This window comes from Antrostomus carolinensis, unplaced genomic scaffold (genome assembly GCF_000700745.2).
Source record: "Antrostomus carolinensis isolate BGI_N321 unplaced genomic scaffold, ASM70074v2 scaffold13804, whole genome shotgun sequence".
NCBI classification, from domain to species: Eukaryota; Metazoa; Chordata; class Aves; order Caprimulgiformes; family Caprimulgidae; genus Antrostomus; species Antrostomus carolinensis.
The window spans coordinates 1-19,234 of NW_010310229.1; the positions used below are offsets into that span (position 1 = coordinate 1).

At 38.8% G+C, this 19,234-nt stretch overlaps 1 protein-coding gene across 1 annotated transcript; it reads left to right on the top strand.

The window, feature by feature from the left end:
- Window positions 1-1,311: 1,311 nt before the first annotated feature.
- LOC104523685 (early endosome antigen 1-like) lies at window positions 1,312-16,215 on the top strand (the record flags this gene model as incomplete). Its single annotated transcript, XM_010166352.1, has 10 exons — window positions 1,312-1,413; window positions 2,867-3,061; window positions 3,918-4,100; window positions 10,227-10,412; window positions 10,857-10,988; window positions 12,008-12,193; window positions 12,489-12,727; window positions 14,192-14,312; window positions 14,652-14,750; window positions 15,807-16,215. Coding segments are annotated over 10 exons (1,566 nt in total), but the record flags the coding sequence as incomplete, so codon positions are not given.
- Window positions 16,216-19,234: the final 3,019 nt, after the last annotated feature.

A 19,234-nucleotide genomic window follows, 5' to 3' on the forward strand; every position in this document is an offset into this window, starting at 1 on the left:
CTGAGTATTGAAAATTCTATTATTTCATGGTGACTATTTCCCAGGCGGCCTTCAACCACTACCTCTCCCACCAGCCCCTCTCTGTTTGTAAACAGCAGGTAAAGGATATTTCCCCTTCTGAAAATTACATTAGCCTTATTATAACAACACAAAGTTATAAACCCTTTGCTAAAGTGCCACCATGTTGAAGAAGATGTTATTTTTCTGAGAACATGCCAGTTTCCTTTCTGGAGTCTTTGTGTATAGAACCTTCCTGTGCACTTGTGCGGACATGGTGAAAGGCTGCATGCTGCAGGCAGAGTAACATTGTCTATAGTTTGGGAAGATGCCTAGCTTAAGGTATTTTCAGAGTACTAGAACTATTTGAGTTTCAAAAATGTCTCACATGTGGCAGTATAACAACACGTGCTTGACCACCGGAGCAACCTATTATATTAAAGAAAGTGAACTCTCACTAGCCTTAAAATACACCTTTTTCGTCCCTCTTTTGCTTTGTTGGTAATATGAATGGGCACTATATGAATACATGTTTTATAGATTTTCTTATACAGTTATTCTGACACCCCTGCCTCAGACATGGTAGGAGTGTCTTTCTCATTCCCTTCTCATCTTACATGTCACCATTTCCCAGAACCTATTTATAGCTGCTTTTATTCTGATCTAAAAAAAAAAAAATCTGCTGCTAGCTAAAAATAACACTTTTTCCTTTACTCTTTCACCTTTTAAAGATAAGCCTTTTTGTTTGCTTTACTTAGTTACTGCTGTTTAAATATTTGTTTCTCCTAAGAACTTAAAGAATTTTCTCCCCAATTTGGACTTAAAGATAGGAGTCCAGATTCTGCTTCTAATTCTGTAGTCATTTGGAGGCTTGCCACTGTCTTAAGTGCGTAGTATTTCGGCTTAAAATGTAGTTGAATTTGCAATACAACTACAATACAATTGTACTTGCTTGTGAGTTTTAGAACATCAAGGAATTTTGGATCCTGAGGAGAGTGATGAGCCTACTGCTTTAGACAAGAAGGAGAAGGGCTGCCAACAGCAGCTTCAAACAAGCAAACTATCCCAAATCAGAAAAACTCTTTGGCACATGGCTACCTTTGTTAGTACAGAGTATCAGCTGTGTTCAGTTTCGATTTACCACTGTTAAATTTTTGAGAAGTTTTGACCTGAAAATATGTCTGCAGTTGAGAAGGAAAGCTTTTTCACTGAAAAGGAAACAGTTATTTTTCAAGACTTCGTAGATCCTGGTAAAATACCTGGTACTTGGTCTTAGAAGCTCACAGAAATATTTCCTTGTCTTATATTTTTTAGGAAAAATCTTGCCAAGAAGTAAAACACCAGCTGCAGGTACAAACAGAGTCTGTAGCTAAAGAGAGGAATGAATTGAAAAACTCACTGGAAAAAAAGGAGGGGGTAAGCTGTCCACTTAGTTTCAAAAATCTAGAAACCAATAATAATACATGTTTAAAAGATTAATTTTCAGTCTCACATGCTGGGACTGATGAGAGATGAAGAGGTTGCAGTTCTCAAATTGTAACCTACCTGGGGCACTGAAATAAGATGATACTAAAAATTGCCTAGATGTTGATATGAAGCTTTAAAATACAGGTTTTACTCCTACCTTTCTGTGCCCCACATACCTTAGTGGGGGATTTTATCCCTTCAGTTTTTTTTATTAGTGAAACAGTTACTTGGCATTACCATGTCCTCATTTTTTTTTCATACTTTCATACAATAAAAGTTGTTATTTTGTATCCTGAGATCTGTTTTAGTCTCAGGCCTAATCTGTATGTTCTCTGTGTGGTTGACAGGACATTTCCAGATATCCTTGGAGGATTTAGTTCCTTTTGCAAACTTGTGTAAGTCACTTGTCTGTGACTGCATAAGGACCAAATGTACTTCTTTTTTAAAGATGAGCATTCAGACTGCAAAGTCATGTAGTCCAGCTGGCAGCCTGAAGGCCAAATCCACTTTCATGGATTTCTTTACCCAAGCTGTCACCTTAAGGTGACCTTAAAGGAATCAGAAAAGATATGATCAATGGACACAGTTTGATGGACTGTGATGGACTCTTACTGCCTGAAAGAGGGTTTGTGGATGTGCAGGTGTGATGGTAATTCCTCTGTGACTACTGCTGTTACTCCTCTGGCTCCTCTCTCATTCAGCAGAAGCACTCTGGTGCTCTCTGGCAAGCGCAGGAGGTTGAGTTTGGTATCTGCTGCGGTTGGCAGCAGGAGAGCCCAGACCACTGCTGGCTTGAGAAGAGTTGCCTGTTCTTAATTTTAAATGGTGAAAAAAGACTGCAGTTGCTCTAAGGGTAGGAAATTGGGAATAACAGATGAGTTTAATGTGTTATGATAGCTCTTGAAATCTGCTTGCCAGTGTTCAGTCACCTAACTGAAGCAGAAGTTAGCAGCAATGGCACTGTGGGATGATATGGTTCTGTGTACAAAAAATAACAGTAGCATATTTGGAAACTGTTTCCTGCAGATAATCATCAATTCTTTGTGAAAACGTAAAGAGTGGACGTACTGGATGGCAAGCAAGGTGTAGCTTGGTATTTGATCTCTGACAGAGGAAAGTAGCAGATGCTTAGAGAAAAGTAAAGTAGGTCAAGCCTTTCAGATTCCTACAATCAAGGGATTCTCCCTGACTTCTAGTGGTCTTTTGGGAGCTGATTTCATGAAGCTACATCTTCAGCTTTAACAGCTTTGACTGGTTTTTCACCTGTGAAATTGCCTGTTTGCTTTTTGAACTAAATAATTTGTCATCCACAGGGTTCAATAGGCAGTTTCACATACTACAGCATGTACCAATAGTGACTTAAACTAAAATTCTATGCAGTTATTTAATATTTTTAATATAGCTTTCTAAGCAGTTGTCGATAGAACTTGATTCAGCACGAGCGCAAGTACTGGAAATTCAGGGTCTTCTGAAGGAGAAAGAAAAAAGCGAGCAACATCTCCAGGGAAAGCTGAGAGAGCTAAAGGAAGCTTTTGAGCAGAAGAAAAAACATAGTGAGACACTGCAAGCTGAATTAAAAACTGCCTTTTTAGAAAAGGTAAGACTGGCCTCTCTTACTCCTTTAAGAAAATGAATGTAAATTTCTCTGATAAGTGCTGCAGCTTTTATGTCAATATCTTTATGATAAACAGCTGTTTGCTGTAGTCTTGTTGGAAATGATAAGGTCAGCAAGGGGAAACAAGGTCTTCAGATGTTGTTGGAGATAGAAACAACATCATCATCAACCACAATAATAAAGTAAAAAGAACCAGTGCTGAATTCTGTAGGAAATGAGTTTCAATAAAGTGGTAAAAATGGCTAGATTGAATGTGTTTATTTTGCTTCAGAAACACGCTATAAAGCAAGAACTGCTGTTTTCTTGTAAAGCAGTAGAATTTTGTGAGAATAGTTCAGACAGACTCTGCAGTGTTTTGGAATGTCCTTGGCTGTTTTAAACCAAGTCTTCTCTTGTTATACCAAAGCAATTTATCTGAATGACAGTATGAAACTCATAAACCATAATGGAAAGAGTTCAGATGTCTTACAACATTAGGGAATGTTGCGTTGCGTGCCATGCACTGTTAAATGTTGCTCCAGCTTTGGCTGCCCTATGCTATGTGATCATATTTGTGCTTTAGTCAGTCTGTAGAAACTTTAGGACTTGGGAATATTAAGTTTTTAATGTTTGGTCTTAATGTGTTTGACTTACTCTTTTGACATGAATTAAATTTTGTTGTTAAATTAGTTATAAAATATTACTGTAAAATCAGAAACACCAGATTACTGAACTGCTACTTCATAAGTGGAAGAAAGATCTTGTCTTGCAGTAGAAATATACAGTTCGTTGAAGTGATTAAGCATACTTTCTTTACTGTCTGTAACGTTAATTGAAACTTCCTATGCTTATGTTTCAGGCAGAACTGGAGAATAAACTGCAACAGCAGTCTATTTTGTCAGCACAGGAGCTTAAAGCAGAGAAAGTCAAGCTAGCAGACTTACAGAAGACCCATGAAAAACATAAGGAAAACGTGGAGAAGCTGCAGCTGGACCTTTATGGGAAGGAGTCTGAGCTGCTGGCAACCAGGCAAGACCTTAAGGTACTTCCAGTCATTTTGATGTCATATGTGACTTAGATCTGTTTATATCAATTTTGGAAACCAAGAAACAGTGCAAGAACTCTATAGGTGGGAAAAAAAGCTCTTCTGCTATATATAGAATTTAGTGCTATTCAGTCCCTTCCCATGGGACAAAGGACATCCTGAAACTAATTTAAAGCTAAGGATATGTGCCAGCTCACCTGAACTACCCTTGCGTTTATGCAGCAGCAAAGTGAAAGATGATTTATTTTTGTAGTCTTTTAAGAGCTAATTTTTTGTGTTGCTTTTTCCTGTTATATGTTGTAACTTTCAGCTCTTTAGAACAGCATAGCTAATTAGGACAAAGTCTGTGCCCAGATGAGTAACTGCTATCTTCTAGATGATTTAACTAGAATTTTAGTTGGCAGTCTATTCCAATGCCCTTGCCCCTTCCACTTCTTCCTGGCTGATTGTTGATGTTCAGAGATGTCAAACAGCAGGTGTAGGGACCTGCCTGGAATACAGGTATCTGAACTTAGTCCTTGAAGTTTTTGCTATTCCTAAACTGAGTTTATCTGATTTGGTATTAGAGTGTAGTGCCTTCAAAGAGGTATTGCTGGGACCAAAGGTGGTTTTTCTCCTTTCTTTTCTGCCCCCCTCCTTCATGTCAGTGCTAAGCCAATGCTCCATTTAGTCCCAGGCCATACTGTACTGCAAACTGGCTGTCTACTGGCAAGATGTGTAGCTTTAGTACTTTTCACTTTAGATGAATCCCATTGCAGCTTTGTCTGTGTCTGTCCGACACTGTTGTTCTAGGCTCTTCTGAAGTTTATGGAGAGATGTAGACACTTTGGGAGGACAGATCATCTGGCCTGTTTTAGATGTCAGCTTCTCTTTGCTTCGTTATGTATAAAGGGAGCCATCAGTGACTGCTTAGATTTCAGAGCTCCTTTTGATCTGACCCATTGGAAGCCTTTCAGTCCCACCTCTGAAATCATTAAAGGTCTTGTGGCCATTTCAGATAGATCCATGTGAGCTGTGGAGGTCTAGCCAAACTCCAGGTTTGAGGTTATTCTAAGAAAAAGAGAAATAGCTCCTTTACATATAGGCCATTGCAATTTTATTAATCATACTTCTCCTCTAGCCTTAGATTACCTGCCACATTTCCCTGCAGGTTACAGGAGCTTTACTTACCAGTGTTTCTTGGTTGAGTTGCTGTGTAAAACTGTGAAGAACTTCAAAGCTGGTTTAAACCTACTCCTTCTTATGGTTAGTTACTATAGCACACATATCTCTGTGAGTTAATTTCCTGCAATGCATTTAGATCAACATTTGGTAATGCAAAAGACCTGTAAAAACATTGTATGTGCTCAAAAACTTTTTTTTAGAATATAATTTTCATTTAAGTATGCCTTTTTTAAAAAATAGCTTGAATAAGTATTACTAAATTATTTTGATGACCTCTAATTCTGGCAAGTATAAAATAGGACAGTAGGTGTCCCACATGCTTTTCAACTTGAATTGGGAAGGTAGCAAGGGAGAGAGAGAACATCCATGAGGAAAAGGTAAAATAAGGTGATTTCAATGGGAAAACAAGATTTTCAAGATGAGCAGTCGAATAACTTGATTTATTATGTAAGTCTCTGTGGAGCCTAGAGAGCTTAAGGAAGATTGGGGTCCTCAGTACTGAAGTGATGTACCAACTTGGAGGCTGTTTGCTCTTTTTAAGAAACTTTAAAAAAGCATATATTAATTAGGATTACTGAGGTCTGCTTGCCACCACTTTTTTCTGTAAAATGTAGAAGAGGGAAAAGGTGGGGAGCAGGTCTTTAATTGTGGATGTGCTTGCCTCATTGCAGTGTCAATCAAAAGAAGCAGTGGTAACTTGTCTTAGAAGACCACAAAGGAAAAAGCGTATTCAGAAAGCCTCAGAATGATAATGTTAGTGTGAATATCAAAATGCCACTCAAAGTCAGAAGAACTTTATGATGGGGTTTCATAATCCAATTCAAAGTCAGTTGTCTGGATTGTGTTTTGCCTTATGTGAGTTACTTGATAAGAGTAGATAATTTGAGCCAAAGCTATGAATTTTGGTTAAAGTTTGGAACCGAAGCTGGTGGGTGGGCTGTGGTTCAGATTGGTCTTAATCTTATTAGCAGGCAGCAGTAGAAGTTTTAAAAACTTGTATGTAAGGTGAGCTTCGGTGTCTTTCACTGGAAGGATTTTCAGTAGAGATATGAACTCCCTGCAGAGCTGTGTTGAGTCCGCCCAGCGTTTGTCGGGGCCAGGCATGGCCAGGCTGTATCAGGAGATCCTAGCAACGCCAGGTTTTCTTTAGTTAAAAGTGTTACAAGGGAAAGCTTAAATATCCCCACACGGTGTAGCACCACGCTCTTGTGTGAGGCCGAGGCTTTGGGCGTGGGGGTAGATCATGAAAGGCGGTGGAGCGTAGGGGTGAGGTGAGTAGGGTGGTAGATCTGGTCTCTGGGAGGGGGTGGCAGGAGTTGTGGCGTTCACCGAGCTCCATCTGCCGGCTTCTCTTCGGAATATCGCTGCTGGGACGGCTGGCGCGGTTCGGCCTGGGAGGCTGAGGTGTGACTGGAAAACGGAGCAAGTGCTTGCGTGGAGTTTTGCAGTTGGACACACAGCACTGCATGAGGGAGAGATGTAGAGCAGGCAGTTGCTCTCTGGAGCACTGTCAGCTCGGCTGAAGAATGAAGACCTTTAAAATCCTCCTTTCTGGTTCAGTAATGGAAGATCCTAGCTATGTAGCTGTGCCCAATTGCAAACGGTTAAATGTTCACAGAGGAAAAGTGAGAAGTGTAATGAATTTGGAAGTGAGAACCTAGTTATAATTTTGTGGATACTGTTTGCTGCAAATTTACTTTGGTTTAAAAATGCACTGTCTATAACAGTAAACTCACACATTTTTGTCTTTGTGACAGGAAAAAGAAATTGGGCAGGATTTGAGTGTTTGTCAAACCTACAGTTTTTGATTAAAAAAAACACAACAAACAATCAAGAATACCATTAAATATTTTTGTGTATATATATATATATACACACACATATATCTATAAAATACATATGTACATATCTGTAATAGATAAATATTATTTGTATATATACACATGCAAAATATTTAATTTTTTTGTGGAAAGGGTCATTTTTATATAGAAGACTATAAAAATGCAGAACTGTTATTTCTGCCTTGATTTTGAGTTAGTGCAAACATACTTTCTGTGAATCCTGCTCTCCTGAGCTCTGCCAATTATCCTTCAGTCTTGGCATTTGTGCTTTTTGTAGTCAGTCCTGGTTTCCTCTGTAGTCTCAAAAGAATGTTTCTTTACCTCCAATATTGGCATCACTGTCAGTGTATCCTCAGTGGACATTCTGGGACAATATTCATGCTGCCAAACCTCAGGTCTGTAAGTCAGGAGCCTAAATTGCCTACAGTTAGTCTAACTCTTCTTTTTAGGAAACAAAGAGAGACCAGGTTAGCATCTGTGAATTATTTCATGTCCTTGTGGGCTGGAGTCAGGGAGGGGAGAAGGTGGGACACAATGACTAAAAGGCTTATTCATTCACCTCACTTAAGCGGAATGAATCCAGGTCATAACACCCAGCTAGGTCTGCTGTTGGCATTATTATTTGCACTGCAACAACCCAAGTTGTACTGAATCAGGCTCTGATATCTTCTTATCTTTTTATTTATTTACTTAAACTCTATACTAGTCATCCTAAGATCTGTTTGTATTTACAAAAATCGCTAGATTGCCTTCCTGTATGTACCTTTTCCATGCATTGGTTTTGTCTGCCACCCTAAAGAGCAGTCTGATGATTGAGGCTCTCTTGTTGGGAGAGCACTTGTCATATTCTGGGAGCAGTTGCAAAACTGAATGATAATTAAGTAAGGTAAATGGCATCAGATGTTTTGCGAGGTGATTCTGTGTTAAAGATGTGAACTCCTCAGAAGTCCAAAAGAATTGGGCTGAATTACAGTCTCAGCAGAGACTAAGCCAGGAGCAAGGATAATAACTGGAACATTTAACCATGTGCCAAAAGATTTCTGCTCATTTTGAAAGGGTGCCGGGAGGAACTTTTGAGCAAAGCAGAAAGAAAGGCATAAATAGATGGTGCATTTACTGATAAAATTATATTGAATGGTTTCCCAGTTAAGGTAGGTAACATCATTATTAATTGTAGGACAATCAAGAGGCACTTGTATACGTAAACTATAGTACGCTATATTGTATGCAAAATTTCAAATCTTTTATCTTAGAAACTACTGAATTACAGAAATGTTTGTGCATAATACAGTGCAGAGTATGCTGAATACTGGCTGTCCTTGAAGGAATGTTTATGTTGTCTTAGCTTAGATATAGACACAATGAGATAACCTGTCCACCGTAGACACTTTGGGGTGGGGGGAAGAGGAATATCCCCTAGATGAGGCTTTTAATTTGAGTGTCACCATCCAATTCATAGCCAGATTTTGTCATCCTGTGCTAACCAATGGGATGTAGTCACATTTCTTCTACTGGAAATGAATTGCAGTAAAAGCTGTGTCTTCATTATACTTTTTTCTAAAGCTGCAGAGACTGTTGCGATTTCCTGTGAAGATGTTCTTGTGAGGATGCTACACTCCCATCCTTTCTCATTGTTAGGAAAATATGGTACTGTACTTCCCACAGTGGAGCAGAGAGGGATAATTTTGCTCTCTGAAAGACCCACCTTGCTGCAAGCTTGAAATTGCAAATGCATCTCATATTTTGCTTAAAATGTTTTCTGAGTTAACACCTTGTGAAATGTTAAGTAGAGAACTCTAATAGCTGAGAAAGCAAATCAAATAATTTATCTGCAAATGAATTTTAAAAACCAAGTCTGAAGTTTTGAGAGCCACTGGAGTTTTTGAAAATGCAATTTAATCAGCAGTGTTCCATCGTTGGTGTTTCAAACTGTCTGACTCTATAGGCAAAACACTTCAGACGTTACAAGGAAGGGTTAGGAGGCATCAGAAACAAGTTTGTTTTTAAATCAACATGGGAGCTGCTACAGCATAATTAAGTAAAATAAAAGTTGTGCTTTTATTGTTCCTTTTAAAATCATTAACCTTCACCAAGAGGTTTGATTAGGAATTAAGTGCTTCAAAAAGAATTTAGTTTGTCTTGAAATAATTTAAATCCTTACTGGTGCACTGAAGGTAGTAAATTTATGAGTAATAATCTTCTCACCTCACATTCTGTATCAGCATCAAAAATTTCCATAAAATACCAATATTTTGGTGGAGTGGAGGATGCGTTTGGTATTTTTCTTTCTCATTGGTTCTTTGTGAAAGAACATGCTTCTAAGTGCAGCTAGTCCTTGCCTAAGCTGAAGGCTTTAGAAAAACATAACCTTCAGAATACTAACTCAAGAAGAACACCAAAGTTTTACTTTGCTGTGAGCAAATAGAATGAGCCTTCAGTGCAAGTTTTAGGTTGTTTCTTGGGTTTTTGTGACCTGTTGTAGAGAGATAAGTCCAAGTTCTTTATCTAGGTAGTGGGGAGAGTTGGAGGCAAGTTAAAATATAATCTGTAGTAGATTTTGAATGGAAGTTTAAATTTTGTGTTTAAAATGCTGGTGTAGCTGAGGCTGTGAAATGTTAGCACTTTTAGGTTGTACATTTAATTTTAGGATTTTCAAAAAATTCATTATTGTCCTAGCACTAGCTTCATTGAGTCATTGGTAAAAAACAGCGTTGAATGACTTTTGAAATCTTCACAGTATAGCTTCATTGCCTCTTAAGTAACAGCCATCTAGAGTTATAGAGCAGGTGATTTGCCGAGAGAATAAAATAAATTTGTATGAGCAATTTTCATCAGTCACCTTTCATTCTTTGCCCTGCTGTATGTTATAACCTTTTCTCTGTGGAAGGATGCAAGCTGCAATATGTGCAGTAAGGTATTGCTGATGGAAATGGTACCGGTGTAGTTTCTTTTTATATAGGGTAACCTAGAAATTTCTGTAACTATGCTGTGTCAACATTAGAAGCTAAATGTTGCATGCTAGATAACGATTTTTCCATGTGGAAAATGTTTAAGTGACTGCTGAGTATCTGAAGCTCTTATACTGACAGACAACTTGCAGAACTCTCTTTGTAATTAGTCCACAGAAGAAAAACTTGCTCTAGCTCAAGAAGAATTAGTTTCCAGCAGAAATCGAATTGCTAGCAATAATCAGCAGATTCAGGAACTGAAGAAAGCAAAGTCTACACTGGAGCAGGATGCATCAAAGAAGGAGCAGCAGCTGGGTGAGAAGACCAAAATGTTACAGGATCTTCAGAACGACAGGGTAAGTGCCTCTGTCTTTTGAAATCTTCACACAGACACATCCACCCCATGCAGGCACCCTTCATTAGTTTCTGTTACATCTCTAAACAAGGGCTATTTTGAGGGCATAGCACTATTGTAGTGCCCCCAAAAATGGCAGTTTTACTGAACCTCTGGCACAAAGACTTTTAATAGACAGTTGAAGTGAATTTATCTTGAAATAGGCTGCTAATTTGTTCTAAGTGGGTAAATGTGTAGAAAAACATTACTAGTTTTAAATCTAAAACTGCAAACATGGTGCTAATTGCACTATGAACTATGGATGAGATATATGGCAGTTGTTTCCCCTTAATTACAAAGCCTCCAAGTAGGTTTTGGGCCCTGGATGTTTTTTGTTTTGTTGTTCTTTTTTATTTTGTGAACTTGTAAGAAGTAACTTTTCTAGCACTTTTTATTTCCCTTCAAGATTTTGAAAGAAAAAGACTTGGCTAATGAAAAATGTAAAACAACAGAGCTCCAGGAAATAAGGAGTAGACTTGAAAGAGAAAGTGCCAAGCTGGGTGAAGAGCTTAGAGCCTGCAAGCAAGAATTTGAGAAGGTATATTGAGACAAACTAGTCTTCATGTGGTTGGTTATCTGTTAAGAAATATGTGCCTACTCAGTAGATGTTGTCTGGAATGGCTCTGCAAAAATGGTTGCTGTAAATATCAGTATAACAGGTAAGGGAACAAAAGCACAGATTTTTTTGAGGTTCCTGAGCAATGCTGACTTGATGAGTGATGATACTGGAGCACTGGTGCCCAGTGTTCACAGACAGGTGGACCACATAACGTGTTTTAGCTTCAGGATGAGTTGTATGTCCTGGCTTTTTTTCTGTCTCACTGAAGATTCACTGTTCATACCCTTGTCTGACTATTCTGAAGTGCAGAAAGATGTCCAAAACTGTAATGAATGTGAAGTTTTCCAGGTATTCTAGGCACATATGGTACTTCTCAAGAATGCATGGTAGAGTTGAAACTCTCTCGATGTGCTGTGGTTTCTAAAATGTCTTAAAAAATCACACACAGGGAAGAAACAATGTCAGGAGCCTCATAAAAGACATAGTCTTAGGAGTTATTATTTGCATCTCTTAAGCAAACAGGGTTTACGTTGCTGCACAAGTATAAATGAACATACAATCCCTACACACTAATAAAGGAGAAGTAACGTGTTATCTTATGAGTTTCAGATGTTCTTTTTTTCTCCACTCTTTAGAAAATGTTCTCTTATTTTTAGATAGAAATCTGTACTTTGTTTCTGTCAAGCAATCTATGCCCACAATTTTCTTGGATTTTGGGGAAAGGTTATTATAATTCTCATCATTCCTGAAATCTCTATTCTAAAGAAGAAAACCACCACAATTTAAAAAATTGAATGTTGTTCATAACATAGGTATAATTTAAAATCTTTGGTCATGGAAATTACTGATACTTTATGTGATAAAATTTTCCTTTCTTCCAGTGATAAAACTGAAAATTATTGCTCTCCTCTCCTTGGAAAGAATTGCAGTAGTTTTGAATGTAAATAATTTACACTTTCAATGTTGCTAATTTAACTTTGAGCTCTGTATCCTGACAGGAGGTGGCAAATCTCAAGGATGCAAAACAGCTATTGATTCAACAGAAATTAGAGCTGCAGGGCAAAATAGATAATATGAATTCTGCTCTGGAACAGGAAAAAAAAACCCATCAAACTGTCAAAGATCAGCTGAAAAAGAGAGAAGAGGAGCTGAAGAAAGAATGTGCTGAAACTGAAGCTAAACTGGTTAGTATGTTAAGGGCATAAGACTGTTGTTTTGTGACATGCCTTTGGATTCTTTCAGGGACAGAGAGGAAGCAAAGAGTTGACATTAGTCTCACATTATATTAATTTTTTAAATTACCAGGTCAGAAATCTTTGAGGCATTTAATGGTGTAGGAAAATTCAGTGGGTTGACAGCCTTGTTTGTTGATTAAAAGTAGTGATTGTTAGACAGTAAGATTCTTTGCCTCAATTAAATGTAGGTAACAGGGAAAGAATACTTGTAAGGTTGTTTTTAATTGTTCCATTGTTTTCTTAGCACACAGAGAAAAAAGAGAAAGAAGAAGAGAACCGGAAACATGAGGAAAAGGAAACCAAGCTTACTATGCAGGTCACAGCTTTGAATGAAAACCTGGCTACCATGAAGAAAGAGTGGCAAAGCAGTCAGAGGCGAGTGAGCGAACTGGAGAAACAGACGGACGATTTACGTGGGGACATTGCCGTCTTGGAAGCAACAGTACAGAATAATCAGGATGAGAGAAGGGCGTTGCTGGAGAGGTAAGCTGTGGCCATGATGATGTGGAAGTGTAGTTTGGGAAATGGGTAGCCTGACACTGAAAACTTGTTTCAGTTGATTTAAGATTCTCTATGCGTGCTTTATTTAAATCCATGTTTGTTCCTAGTGCCTGGGCTGTGGGTGCAGTTTCCAGAGTGCAACCTTCTGTCATCCCTGACAAAGCACAGCAAGGGGTGTTGGGAACAAACTGTGCTCTTCGTGGGGTTTTACAGGGTAACCGTTTTGTAGAAAATCAGGCAGGCTTATCAGGACCTTACTAAGCATCAAAGCCACAGCTCTCTGATGGTGCTTGAAGACTTAGCCCATCTGTAAAAGCCTTCTAAGTCCATTGGGCTCCTCTGAACTTTCAGGTGTGTAGGTTGTGGCTTCTCATCTCATCTGTTGTGTGAACCTTCCAAGGCCTGGAAGAGAGAGCTTCTCTTACCTGAGATAACTATTCTTCCCCATCACTCTGAGACTCCCCTGCTTTGACTCAATCAGAGTAGATGCAGTAGTCATCCAAAAGCTTGGAAGAGACTCCTTAGTGTCTCCAGTAACACAGTTTGCTTAGGGACTTCTGGATCTGCCCACTGCTCAATGTTAGGAGATTGAGCGTGTAATTGGGTTAGACAGGCTGCGGTTCACACAGGAGGCATTTTCTTCCTCCTAAAAACCTACAGTCTTCTTTTCTCCAGTTCTGCTTTGTCTCTACAATATATTTAAATCTTAGGTAAGCAGAGTGCCTTTCCTTAAGGCAGCTGGAGTCATGCAAGGCAGTGGAACTTACCTGAAAGGAGTGATTACAGGGCTGGAAGAAACACCTGTGAAACAAGAAACTTTCTTCATTCTAATTTCCTGACATGTTTGGTGAAGGCAGAGTGGAAAGCTTTTTTTTCAGTACTGTTTCTGATTAGGCTGTTCCCCACCCTTGGGAAAGGATGGGATCAGTTCAAGTAAGATCCTCTTTCTTTGGCAATCCCTTGCCATACTGTGCTGAACTCACCCAGTAGCCATTTACAGCTTGGCAGAAAAACACCCTTTGAAAGTTGGCTTTCAACAGTTAACTGAATTTTAGCTGATGGGGAGTGGCCTTGCTAAAAGAAAAAGGTTTCTTTTCTGCTTGTTGTCTGACCTGATCTGCTGCAGCTGGTTTGTGAGAGTGTCCTGTTGTACAGGAGTACTTATCAGGGCTTGCTGTTGATGGACTACATTCAGTACTATCACTGGTTTTGGGAGTAACTCCAGGTATTAATAAGCTGCAGGTATTTGGGAGCGATGCCAGATAATCTTAAACTGATTGTTACTACAGAACATTTTTCCAGTCGAGGCATCCAAGAACCTTTCAGAGCAAGGATATTTTTCTCTGGATTTTGTGAGAGTAACTTCTCAGGTATGACAGCCTGCCCAAAGGAGGTTGTGTACGATGCCTCATATGCCTTTAGCTGACTATTTACTTTTTTCCTCAGGTGTATAAAAAGTGAGGGAGAAATTGAAAAGCTTCAAGCCAAACTTGTAGAAATGAAGAAAAAGCTGGACAACACTACTGCTGCAATGCAGGAACTTGGTCGAGAAAACCAGTCATTACAGGTATAATTTGATTTGAAGCAATTAGACCTATTGATTCTCTGGGTGGGAACTTATGAGAATTTCATGTTTCTGTCAGATTGGTGGTGGGTTACTTTTCCAGAGTGATTAAGATGTTAAGCCTGTGGTATACAAGGGCCATATTGCTGTCTGTGGGTTCTTAAATCTGCTCATAGTTTTGAAACTTGGAAGATTTTCAATCTGAACAAATAAAAGCTCTCAGTATCATGGCAGAATTGATGTTTTTATACTGCACTGAGTAGTGTGTACAGTGAAAATAGAGGAAATTAGTAGGAATTAGACATGCATTTTAAAAAAGTATTTTTTATATGTTCTATATAGATCAAACACACCCAAGCTCTCAACAGGAAGTGGGCAGAAGACAATGAGGTTCAGAATTGTATGGCCTGCGGAAAAGGCTTTTCAGTGACAGTGAGAAGGGTAGGTGTGTTTTACTGCGTGTCTGTGTGGATTTTCTTTTTCTGTTGTTTTCAAACTCTTAGATAGGGTACAAACTTCAGAAAATGGCTTTAACAGTGCTGTGATACTCAGGACATCTCAGAACACAGTTATTGCTTGCAGTACCTTAAATATTAAAAATAAAGTTTGTGGAGCTTACTGTATTCATGATTTTTTTTGCCATTTTAACAGTATCAGTTCATAAACAGTGTTAAAATAGTTCAATCCCCTAAGTGAGCAAACAAATTTACACTGTTGTAAGGGTATTTATTGTAAGACCCTACAGTCTGAGCTGGATTTATAGGTATAAAAGGAATGTAAATTTGTTGAAAATAGATATATGTGAAAATATCAAGCATCAACATGATCGGGTGCTTTGTGACTATATTTCTAAACACTAACTAGACATGGAACAGAAGAAACAAGTGGATTTGTTTTAGGTTTGTAGTTAGAACCTCTTTGTAATATCAGCTGTGGTTAGCTAAGATGTTAGCATCCCTCAACTGTCAGAGTCTGCCCTTCATCCACAGATGACCATCCCTCCAACAACTGACTTGTCAATGAAGTAGATGAGGGATATTCATGAGGTTCATCTTTCAGTGCTTCCTGACTTGGTCTTAGGTGGCTCTCCCTGTCCTGCATTATTTCAGTGATGTTCGTTGGGTAGTCTTTGAACAAAGGCTGCTGAATCCTTTGATTTAAAGATACTTCTCAATGTGAAAGCAGGTAATTACATGTAAGAAGAACATGTTTTATGTGACCGTAACAAGTTCAGGAGTTGAAATTCAAGAACAGGATGAACTTCAACCAGTTCATTTCCAAAACTGGTATAGTCTCAGTGAAGCGCTTCTGAACATTTTACTCCTATACCCTTTAGAAAGGATTTCTTCCTATGCCCTTCTGAGTGCTATGTAACTACTATTTAAAATTTAAACTAACTTCTGAAACATGAGAACTGACTTGACTAGATAATGATCTCTGTTAGTGATCGATGCCCTGTCACACATGTTCAGCATGTATGTTTTTTCTCTTTCACAGCATCACTGTAGACAGTGTGGAAATATCTTTTGTGCCGAGTGCTCAGCAAAGAATGCCTTAACTCCTTCTTCTAAGAAGCCTGTCCGAGTCTGTGATACTTGCTTTAATGACTTGCAAGGATAACTGGCTATCGTGAGTGACAAAGAAATGTTACACTAAAATTTATGATTTCTGTTGATGCACTTCGTTCACCACTCAGACTACTATTCAGTTTGGACAGTGATTGTAACACTTGGCAAAATTTAGTATATTTTAAAATGTTTATTGATACCAAGTAAAACTATTGTATTTTTTGTGAGACATGGGCTCAGATCATCCATAGCTTATTGCCGTTTATCCTGGAAAGAGCTTCTATGTCTAGATTAGAAATAACCAGTTAATTGTAAATAAAGTTTAAACAGAGGAGTAACAATGTATTTTTTTATCTTTTATTTTTTTGTTCAAGAGAAACAGCATTTATGTGATATTACAGTTTATTCTTGTTTCCTTCAAAGAAAAAGGAAGATGCAAAAACTTGTGAGAATTTTATCTATCAAATGTTGCTGTAAAACCATAACTAATTGTTTCATTTAATTGTGTATCTGATGTTCTTTATAATCCCTTGTGATTTTGTTTTCTTTCTATCTCTCTGGTTCTTGGACTTTTCTTTCTAAAGTTCGAACTCCACAGTGAGGGTAACAGCTGGGCTCAGCTCCAGCTCAGTTTTATCTGCCCACTTAGAACTTGTTGTAGCATCAGCACCTGAGTCCTTATCCAGCTACATCACTGGGATACTGGAACATCTTTGCACATACTGTCTGTCATAGTTTGTGTGTGTGTCTGAGAGAGAGTATGTGTGAAGAAATGATGAGACAAAGTTTAGCTGGCATTGTAGGAATATTACATGGTACATTACAATATTCCATCCTGTATTGATTGATTTCACTTTTACATATTCACTTGATGGATTTTAATATTCCAGAAACCCTTATATGTGGGTTTTAAAAAGCAAACAAACAAAACTGGTAGTTTGGTTGGTAAGTCTTTTTTTGAGACTGCTGTAGTTTATTTGACCTTTTCTTCTGTCCCTGCCCTCAGCTTTTGATGGGAGAAGCTGAACTCCTGCTACACCTAACAAACCTCAGTTTTCCAATACTGAGAGGTCTTAAATGTTACATTAGTTACATGATTTAATCTGCTCTGAACGGTGGTGTGAATCTTCTGCCACTGGCTTAGTTATAAGCCAAACAGCTCTAAATAAGAGGCCAATATATATGTCTTTAGATTTTTTTTTTTCATATTATCTTTTCTGTAATTGCAACAGTGGTTTCTTGTAGATCTCACATAGGCTCCGGAGTTCTTTTTCACAGAATCACAGAACATCAGGGATTGGAAGGAACCTCGAAAGATCATCCAGTCCAATCCCCCTGCCAGAGCAGGAACCTAAATGAGATCACACAGGAAGGTGTCCAGGCGGGTTTTGAATGTCTCCAGAGAAGGAGACTCCACAGCCTCCCCGGGCAGCCTGTTCCAGTGCTCCGTCACCCTCCCCGTAAAGAAGTTCCTTCTGAAGTTTAAGCGGAACCTCCTGTGTTCCAGCTTGCACCGGTTGCCCCTTGTCCTATCATTGGTTGTCACTGAGAAGAGCCTGGCTCCATCCTTGTGACACTTGCCCTTTGTATATTTATAAACATTAATGAGGTTGTTGTGATTTTATTTACACCTGTTTGTTCTTGCCTGCCCGTCTCTAACTATTCTTTCCTTTCTATCTGGTATTTAAAAACCATTAAGCTTATTTCTTCCAAGTAGGGGTTATGCCTTCCTGTATTTAGGGACCCTTTGTCTTAAATACCCTAATAAATTCCCCACACCCCAAGCCATTCGGTGTCTTACAAAATTGTGCCAGCTGTTCAGAGAAAAGAACTGTCCTGAATTCCTCTACTTCTTGCTCGAGGTAAGGAATCAGATTCTATCACAATGATGGAAGCTTAGCCATTGTTAGGCAGGTTTGCTTTTATCTATTCACAGCTCTATATGTGAATGAAGAAGAGTCTTTAATGAAAAGTGTCTAGTCCTGATTAACTCTTAAGTGAAAAACTTCTTAATCCATCTTCTCCAGAAGTAATGATCTACAAATTTCATATCCCTTCTTAGCTTACTTCTCTAGTTCTACATTTGCAGCCTCAAGGAGTCTTCCTCAAGGAGTTTTCTTAAAATTAAATTATTTCCCAAAACGCATCTGAATTATATAACTGATTCTCCTCACTGTAAAAGGGTTTGGCATACAACCGTGGTTCATGTGAAATACCCGCTTTTCTGATTTGAACTTGAGGGTTGCTTGCTCAAAAGAAACAATTGCTGCCAGGATTCTGTATGAACAGAGCCTCTGGACTTGCTTTTCCTCCTCGTTGGTGTAATTGTTTGGCATAAGAATCTTTTGAATAGAAAATACAAACAGAATCTCTGCCTCTGGGAATTTTTTTTTTTAACTTATTTATTTATTGAGAGAATCTGAAGAGTTTTCTTCTGAACCATTCTTTGTCTGACACGTAACTTGAGAAGTGTGGGAAAGGTAAAGATGTGACAGTCATGCTCCAGCTTAGATGCGCTCTACCCTGTTGTGCAGCACACAGAGCCTCGTGCTGCTCTCAGGGTGAAGGATGACCACGTGGAGCAGAATGGATTTTGAGAGGAAAGCGAGAAGCTACCTGTGACTGCACAAAGATAAAACACATGAGGCAGAGGAAGATGGAAATCTCTTAGAGGGAACTAGGAAAATCGTTAAAAGACTCACTTGTGTTCAGACATTTTGCTTCTTAATGGGAGTGTGTGAAAGCTGAGGAGAGAGCTCTGCAGTAAAGAGGAAGTGGTAGAAGCTCTAGTAGAGTTGTTCTTAATTCAGCCTCTTGGGATGCCTTTGTGTAAAGCTAAGCAGAGTCGCCTCACTCATCTGGCTGCTGAAGCAGTGCGGTGGGTTCACTGCAGATCAGATCTTGGTCTGGAGCTCCTCAGCTTCAGGGGCAAAACCAGCTTGATTTCTGTAGTTTGCTTTTTGCTGACCAGTTTGATAAGACCAACTTTATGAGGGGATGGAAATGCTTTTCAAATGCACATTTGTAGAAAGAGGAATTGTTAAAGTCTGGAGGAACAATGGTGGGGTAGAAGGTTTAATGCTTGAGCTTTGAGTCTTCAGGAATAGGTCAGGATTTCTACAGCTTTTCACTAGAGTAAATTTATGACCCCATTGCTAAATCTTACGCTCCTTCTTTTGTGCTTATGATACTTTGTGCTGGTCTGTATTTGTTGACAAGCTGATTGTATAATACATCCTATAATGCTCTCGGCGTCACTGCCAGGTTGGAAGTTGTGTTCAAACTCAGTAGAATGACCTGTGAGATGTATAATAAAGGAAACTGGAAGGTGAAACGCTTTGTATTTATAAATCTGCA